Consider the following 8,433-nt stretch of genomic DNA (forward strand, 5'->3'; position numbering starts at 1 on the left):
TATGAAAGAGCTAGACACACCAGTTTTAAAAAATATATTTAAAAATGAGGTTATTGTCTGCCCATGATTTTTTCCCTTTGTTATTTCTTCTTCCTTTACTTTCCTGTCACCAAAAATAAGTAAATCAATAAATACATTTAAAGATTTTTCTGGGTATTCTCCCCATCAGTCCAAAGCAGCCTGAGGTACCACATGATTTGTCAAAGTAAGTCAAGACACCCTATCTTATGCCGTGGGTGGCCCGAGGTTTAGGCTTTCCTCTGTACACCGGAAAGGGCCCCGCGGGGAGATTGCTTTTTGCCATCCCCAGGGGCTGCCTTCGCCTTCATGCTCCAGGCCTCTTCGAGACAAGCATTCGTAGGTATTCAAAAATAGGGAGTTGTTGACGTTCTGGGTCCTGACTGGGCCCGTGTGGAAACGTCAGGGTTGTTTCCATTGACGAAGCTCCTCCCATTCATTTCCTTCGGTGCTGATGACAACCATCTTTGCACTCCTCACACTTCGTGCCACCTCCTGCTACATCCCGCGGCTCCTCAGCTCGTGGGCCTTTGCTCTGGCGCTGACCTTCCAAGTTCTTTTCCAAGTCCAGCCTTCATCCACTCTCTAATTCTAGGTTAAAAAAAGGCCTGGGTCATTCATCCCTTTGGCCCGTGGAGGATTTGGGACACTTGGCTGGCTCTGGCTCTCAGTGCGCCTGCTAGCCACATCCACAAGCAGGTGGCAACATCTCAACTCAGTCCCACCTCTGCCTTAATAGCCCCTTTAATTATCTCCCTTTTCCAGCCAGTGCCAGGCCTTGTGCCCGCCATGCCAGCGCTGGCCTGAGATCTGTGAGGACCCTGGTCTCTCCTGTTTTTCCTCTTGTGTCAGACCCACGGCCGGCCTCACCCTGCTGGCCCTACCCTACATCCATTCTATCTTTAATTCTATCTTGCACTATTTTCTAATACTTTCTTCTGTCTGATTTCTCCTTTTTAAGAAGTCCCCTTCATTTTGTTTTTAAAGTTTTATTGGCACTTCATCCAAGTGCCATGCAATTCAATAATGCAATCGTATCAAGAAGAGATATACAATTATCACCAGGATCCATTCTAGAACATGTTCTTTTTCCTTGTACTCATTATTTGTGCAGTTATTATTTTTTCAATGGTGGCAAAAATATATACAACAAAACATTCACCAATTCAACAACCTCTACATGTATAATTCAGTGCCATTGATTATACTCTTCATGTTGTACAACCATTATTGATATCCCTTTCGTTTTCTTTCTCCACCCCCTTCTATACCTTCTTTCTTGTGTATCACTTCCTTCAAACATACCTTGTCTTCTCCATCCCATCTTGCATTTCAGTTTTCTCTCTCAAGTGTCATCGTACACAAATGAATTTACAAATCAACTGCCACTTCCTTGTACTGTGCTTTTATTTTCCTTTTAGGGCAAAGGTACCGTATCTACCCGAGTATAAGCCAACCCGAATATCAGTTGAGGCACCTAATTTTACCACAAAAGCTGCATTTAAAAACGTGCTGAAAAACTCAGCTTATGCATGACTATATATGGTAATCTAATTCCTTAGGCTTTATGAGGAAAATCTTTCTCCCAAGAACCAGGGAAAAAAGACTTCTGTACTGTTCTTTTAAAAGTGGCAAAAATAATGAATTGCTCTGTGCCAGCACTTGAAATGCATCATTTCATTTAAGCTTCATAGTAACTCTACCAGGCAGCTACTGTTATGCTGGCCTGAAATCTTGAGAGAAGTATTTTTCTGTTCTTTTTTTAAATCATTTTACTGGGGGCTCGTACAACTCATCATAATCCATCCATTATCCATTGTGTCATGCACATTTGTACATTTGTTGACATCATTTTCAAAACATCTTCTTTCTTTGAGCCTTTGGTATCAGCTCCTCATTTTTCTCCCTCTCTCCCTCCCCCCCTCCCCCTTTCATACTCTTGATAATTTATAAATCATTAATATTTTTTCATGTCTTACACTGACCGATGCCTCCCTTCACCCACTTTTCTGTTGTCTGTTCCCCTGGGAGGGGGGTATATGTAGATCATTATGATAGGTTCCCCCTTTGAGAGAAGCATTTTTATTTAAACATTTTTTTCATTTATTTTTCTGTACATTTTTATATCTTACTCATTGAACTTAACTGACAATATTTCTCACAATGAACTAAATAAAACTGTTATTTTTCATAGACCAGAAAGGGTTGAAACCCAGCAAATTCATTTAGTGTAACTAACTATATATACATAGAGTGTTTGGGATCAGTTTATAGATCTTTTTCTCATCCCCATTATGGCAGGCATTTTTCTAAGTGGGACATAGAGAGCTTAAGTGACCTGCCCAAGATCATTTAGCTAGTTAGCAGGGAGCTTACCTAGAAATGCTCTGTGGGAGAAAGATGAGGCTTTCTACTCCTGTAAAGAATTATAGTCTCAATTATAATTATAGTCTCAAAACCCCACAGGGGTTCTATAGGGTTGCTATGAGTCAGAATATACTCAATGGCAGTTGAGTTTGAATTTTGTTTTGTTTTCCTAACCTAGAAATGACTCCATATGAAACTTTTAGCTTAAATACTTTGCTTTTAAGTTCAGGCCATTCTGGCGTTCTAGAAGGATCAGCATCCTGGAAGTAGCAATTATTCATGGGAAATATGATAGTTTGGGCATTTGAGTTTTGGATATTTTGTGGGAACTAGAAACGTTTACATGATAAATTCGCAAGCAGGCTGCGTTACAAACATCTTTACTTGTAGCCAAAATGATCTCAGAAATAGTGAAAATCCCTCACAAGGGTTCACTTCATCACACTCAACCTTGTTTCCACTTCTTGGAAATGTAAATATCTGTTTGCAGGCTGCTGAGCACTAGGGAGGGAGTCTCCTTCCCTGTAGGTCACAAGTCAAACCAAGCTCTTTGCCATTGAGTCAGTGCCGACTCACAGCGACCCTATCGGGCAGGGTACTCTAGTCTGTTTCTGGGAGTGGAAAGCCCTGTCTTTCTCCCTCGGAGAGGCTGGTGGTTTCGAACTGTGGACTGCAGCCCAGCTCATAAACACTTCAACCCTCCCCTCCCCCCTCCCACAGGCTCCTACTCCGATAGCTCAGGGCTGGGGAATGGTGGGCCCTCAGGCAGTAAAAGGACCCTCAAAATCATTAACACTGCTAGGTTTCTGGAGTGGTTGTACCTCGGTTCTTTGCTTGCCACGCTGAAAGAATTCACGCCGAAGCACAATGTGTCATCCAAGTGAGTTTTATTTAGGACAGGACAAGTTTCAGGTTTTACAATCCCCAAAGGGTACACACTATTTCTGGAAAGCGTGCCAAGCTGTGCGGAAGCCGCACAAAAAACCACGTGGAAAAGAACACCCACGTGTGCAGAACTGGGGAATCCCCGGGACCAAGAAGTCAAAAGAACAAGAGAGAAGTACTGGCACGCACTCCCTGCCTTTATTCTATCCTGCCTGGCATGGTTGAAGGTATTAGCCGATTCCATTAGCTGAGTTTGGGCCCACCTATGTGATGTACCTACGGTGGGTGTGCCCAAGGTATTGGTTTTACCTGGACCTAGGGGGCTTGTGTCTGAGCATGCTCAGTTTTGGGTTTCACCATAGGTGTCCAATGGTTGCCTGATTTCTTTCCAAGCCTTCTATGTGGGCCTTTGCAGGCATTGGGGAGACAACCCCACCTGTCCCTAAATCTAGCTCCCTAACAATACCAGCGAACATCATAGCCTCCCCCAAGACAAGCAGTTCCAGCCATCACATGAGGGGTGAGTTAACTGTTTGACCAAATATCGCAGGCTAATTTTGTATGGCCCGCAAATGAGGTGCTAAGTATCGAAATGGCCTTTGGAAGGAAAAAGGTTTCCCCACACCTGGATGAGGCCAGCCGTTTGGAGCTTTTCTCCAGCCTTGGTTCTTAGGGAGTCGGCGAGAGTCCCGAAATATAAGACTCCTCTTTTTATCAGCTTGGCTGGGAGAAGATAAGGCGGCAGGAAAAAGTGAGTGAGAGATGAGAGTCCAACTGGGAGTTGAAGCTTTAAGATTGCCAAAGAGGCTCAGCTGCCCGCAGTGGGAAGGTCCCATAAGTCGTGTGCACCACCCTGATGAACTCTCAAGTCCCCCCGCTTGGGGTCGTGAGGAAGCCTGATAGGACCCAGCTGCTAGAATGATTGACAGACTGCCCTGCGGTTGGCAGATGGTAGTGTTGAAAGGCGACAGAGTGTGGTTCAGGCAGTAGTTGTAGAAGTTCTAGAAGTTCTAGTTGTAGAAGGTCAAGGTGTTCTGGTTGGAATGGCACTCAGGGATGAAGAAATTGCAGACCCTGTTTGTGTTTGAATGGAGGGTGTGGAACAGGGCTTCCATCAAACAAGGGGAAGGAAAGCTGTGTCGTCCGGGCCTTCCAGGCCCAGACGAAGGATGTTGAGGAGTTTGGTTATCTAGTGTCCCATCAGGTACAGAGAAGGGGAGCTGGTGCTGGGGAGGATGGGCCCAGGAGGGGAAGCAGGGTGGGTGGTGAAAGCCAATAGGGGACAAAGAGATCAGGCAAGTGGCTCAAAGACCTTGAAGTCTGGGCAGCGGCCAAGGAGGGAAGAGGGAAGACCTGGCAGGATTAATTTGAGATTTCCAAATGTTTGGGGGCTCCAATAGGCTGAGGCCCAGATGGTGTTGCATCTTGATGGAACACTTTGAGAGAGCAGGGAAGCAGAAAAGACAAAGTAACACACAGAAGGTAGGAAAGGTAGGGAGGGGCTCAGATCGCATCCAGGCAGACTAAGAAAGCACAGTCTCCAGACAGAAGGAGGAAATGAGCTCTGTGCGTTATATTGCCCAAAGTCATCGTTTTCACTTATTATCACCTCTCGACATGCGTACATTTAGGCATAAGCCACCTAAATTATTTTACATTTCAAGTTTTTCATCTATTAAGAATTTCAGAATGTGCATTTCAAGGCACAGTTAACCATTATTTAGCAAAAACAGACCCACTGCCATAGTCTATTCGGAATCACAGCGACCCTCTAGGGAAGTGGTTCTCAACCTTCCTAATGCTACGACCCTTTAATACAGTTCCTCATGTGGTGACCCGTATGTGGACATTTCTGCATGTGGGCAGACCTGGCTGGAGACGGATAGGGGCGCGGTGCCCTGGTTCCTAAAACCATCAGAAATAGGGTCTTAGGTGACACCTGTGAAAGGGTCATTCGCCCCCCCCCCCAAAGGGGTCATGACCCACAGGTTGAGAACTGCTGCTATAGTTTCCGAGACTGTAAATCTTTATGGGAGCAGACAGCCTTATCTTTTGCCCATGGAGCAGTTGACAGGTTTGAACTTCCGACTTTGAGGTTAGCAGCCCAATGCCTAACCCACAGGGCTCCTTTAACTAGTATTCATCACTCACTGCCCGAGAGTTGATTCTGACTCATGGCAGCCCTGTAGGGCTGGGCAGAACTATCTATCAGCTGCCCGGGTGCGTTTCACAGGCTGTAACACTACGGGAGCAGAAAGCCTCATGTTTTCTCCCATGCAGCAGCTGGTGGGCTCACACTGACCTTTTATAACAGTCACCTGCCACACCACCAGGACTGAACTCCTTTCAACTATGTATAGTCCAGGTTAAATGATCTCAGATGAAAGTCTTCATTTTTATCTTGAACGGCTCCGCCTGCAGCTTCCATGTAGAAACCCTGAGATACATTTCCTCAGGTGACAATGCTGTGGGGGTGGGGAGTGGGGGAGACCGCAGGAGCTAGTGAGCTCCAGAGTCCCCTCCATGGTGGAGAATGTGGCTCCTCACGTCCTGCGGTGTCTTCCCATCACCGGGGACATCATTTGGCTGTATGCCGCCAGCAGAGAGGCATACTTCGGTCCAGACATCCTCCTTTGCCCTACCTTCTAATTGCTAGCCAGCGTTTCCCAGGGTGGGCGTACTGCTTCTCAATCCTCGCTGGGGGGAGGAGGGGCGCTGGAACGATGGGGGAGGGCTACCAAAGCACATACCTACACTGGATCCTGGATTATGTGCTATAGTACAGAGTTGTGCATTGGGGATCAGGGTGTGCTGCGTAATTTTCTGAAAAGAGGGCAGTCGGCCAAATAAGTTTGAGGACCTCTGTGCTGGCTCCTGAGAACCAGCCCCTGTGAGGAAACGGTACCTATCAATTTATTTAAAAGGCCATTTTAGGGGGGGGGGCTCTTCCAACTCTTAACAACCCATCCATCAGTTGTATCAGGCATATTTGTACGTATGTTGCCATCATTCTTTTCTAGCCATTTACTTTCTATTGAGCCCTTGGTATCACCTCCCTCCCCCCACCCCTGTGACCCCTTGATAAATAAATTACTTGTGCACTTTTTCTTTCTTCTTCTTTTGGTAGCCATGCAGCCATCCAGCCCAACCCCTCTTCCGCCCCAGGGCCCCGTGAAGCCCAACAACATGGTGACGGTCACGGGGATTTCCCTGTGCCTGTTCATCATCGTGGCCACCGTGCTGGTCACGCTGTGGAGGAAGTTCGGCCGGGCTCCCCGGTGCAGCGCGCCCACGCGGCACAGCTCCATCCACTCCCCCGGCGGCCGCAAGCACTCGGACGAGGAGAACATCTGCGAGGAGCCGAGCGAGCCGCCGGGCAGCTTCTCGGACGCGGGCGACGGGCCCTGCGGGAGCCCGGGCGACCTGAGCATCCCCCTGACCTCGCGGCGCAGCGGGGCCCCGGGCCCCGAGGACGACGCCTCCGGCAGCGAGAGCTTCCAGTCGAACGCGCAGAAGATCATCCCCCCGCTGTTCAGCTACCGCCTGGCCCAGCAGCAGCTCAAGGAGATGAAGAAGAAAGGCCTGACGGAAACCACCAAGGTGTACCACGTGTCCCAGAGCCCCCTGACGGACACGGCGCTCGACGCCCCCGCCGGCGCCGGCCCCGCCCCCGCCGGCGGCCCCGCCCCCTTAGACTCGGAGAACCCGGAAGAGGTTGCGGCTGCGGCCAACAAGTTCCGGATCAAGGCTCCGTTCCTGGAGCCGCCCGCGGGCGGCGCGGCTGGGGACCGGGCCCTCGCCCGGCTGGATGTGAGTGTCGCCCAGGCCGGTTGCGCCATCAGCCCCAGCCAGACGCTCATCCGGAAGTCGCAGCTGAGGCACGCGGGCAGCCGCGGGGGCCCGTCGGGGCGGAGCCACCCCAGGGGCGCCCACTTCCGGAGGACCGCTAGTTTTCACGAGGCCAAGCAGGCGCGGCCGTTCCGGGAGAGGAGCCTGTCGGCGCTGACCCCGCAGCAGGCCCCCACCTACAGCTCCCGGGCGCGCCCCTGGGAGCCGGCCGGAGACAGAGGCCGACCCCCGAGTCGAGGCCCGCATCCGGGTCCTGAGAAACCGGAGCTCTGTCACGGGGCGGGCGGGGCGAGTGGCCTCGGCGGCCCCTTCGCGAAGGCCCACACCCTGGCCCTGCCCTCGAGGAAAGCCGAGCTCGGGGATCGCCCGGCGGGAATGGAGAGAACAGAGCCGCACAGGGCTCGGAGGGGACCGTCCCCCAGTCACAGGAGTGTTTCCAGGAAGCAGCCTTCGCCCACGTCCCCCAAAGAGAGCTCCCCGAGGGCCAGCCCTCTGAGCCCGCCGCTGCCCCCAGCTAGAAAAGACAAGTGTCAGAGCTTCCCGGCACACCCCGAGTTCGCCTTCTACGACAACACCTCCTTTGGCCTCACGGAGGCAGAGCAGCGGATGCTTGACCTCCCTGGGTATTTTGGGTCAAACGAAGAGGATGAAACCACCAGCACGCTGAGTGTGGAGAAGCTGGTCATCTGAGCCGAGAATCCGCCGGAAACGGGCCACACCAGGATGGCGATAGCGACTCCTTTGGTTCTCTGGACTAATTTTATTTTTTGTGTGTAACTATCCGAATGCCAGAACGCATTGCCATCGAGTCAATTCTGACTCCCGTGACCCTGTAGACCAGAGTAGAACTGCTCTTACGGGTTTCTGAGATTGTAACTCATCTTTCTCCCGAGGAGCAGCGGATGGGTCCCAACTGCTGACCTTGTGGCTATCAGCCCAGGGTATAAAAACAGGACACCACCAGGGCTCCTGACAATTTTACACAGTGGGACAGAAGACAGGGAGGAAGTACCTCACAAAGGAGGGCGTGAGCTCCTGAAAAGGAAGCTATTTGTCCCCTGAGCGACTCCCTTTCTTCAGTTTTGACTGGCTTATCACTAATAACAATAATAAAATTGCAACAAGTAAAACAAGGCTTGGTCTCTCATGTGGGGATGGAAGATAATACACTGCAACTTGTGACTGAAATCTTTTGAACATTTGGCAGTTTCCAAATTGAAAGAGAAATGTGACTCAACACTCCAAAGGATATGGAGTAAAGTTAACTTGGTAACACAAGTCCTGAGTAAGGGTGTGTGAAATAAGGGTGTAACA

General features: G+C 50.0%; 1 protein-coding gene across 1 annotated transcript in view; it reads left to right on the plus strand.

Annotated features, from left to right (window-relative positions):
- Positions 1–7,948, plus strand: part of THSD1 (thrombospondin type 1 domain containing 1) — a 33,158-nt gene extending 25,210 nt beyond the window's left edge. Inside the window, exon 3 of the mRNA XM_004711228.2 lies at positions 6,398–7,948. Coding sequence (XP_004711285.1) covers positions 6,398–7,809 — 1,412 coding nt within the window. The 3' untranslated portion in view covers positions 7,810–7,948. The remainder of the gene's footprint in view (positions 1–6,397) is intronic.
- Positions 7,949–8,433: the final 485 nt, after the last annotated feature.

This window comes from Echinops telfairi, unplaced genomic scaffold (assembly GCF_000313985.2).
Source record: "Echinops telfairi isolate 266 unplaced genomic scaffold, ASM31398v2 ScPeMD7_11;HRSCAF=52, whole genome shotgun sequence".
NCBI classification, from domain to species: Eukaryota; Metazoa; Chordata; class Mammalia; order Afrosoricida; family Tenrecidae; genus Echinops; species Echinops telfairi.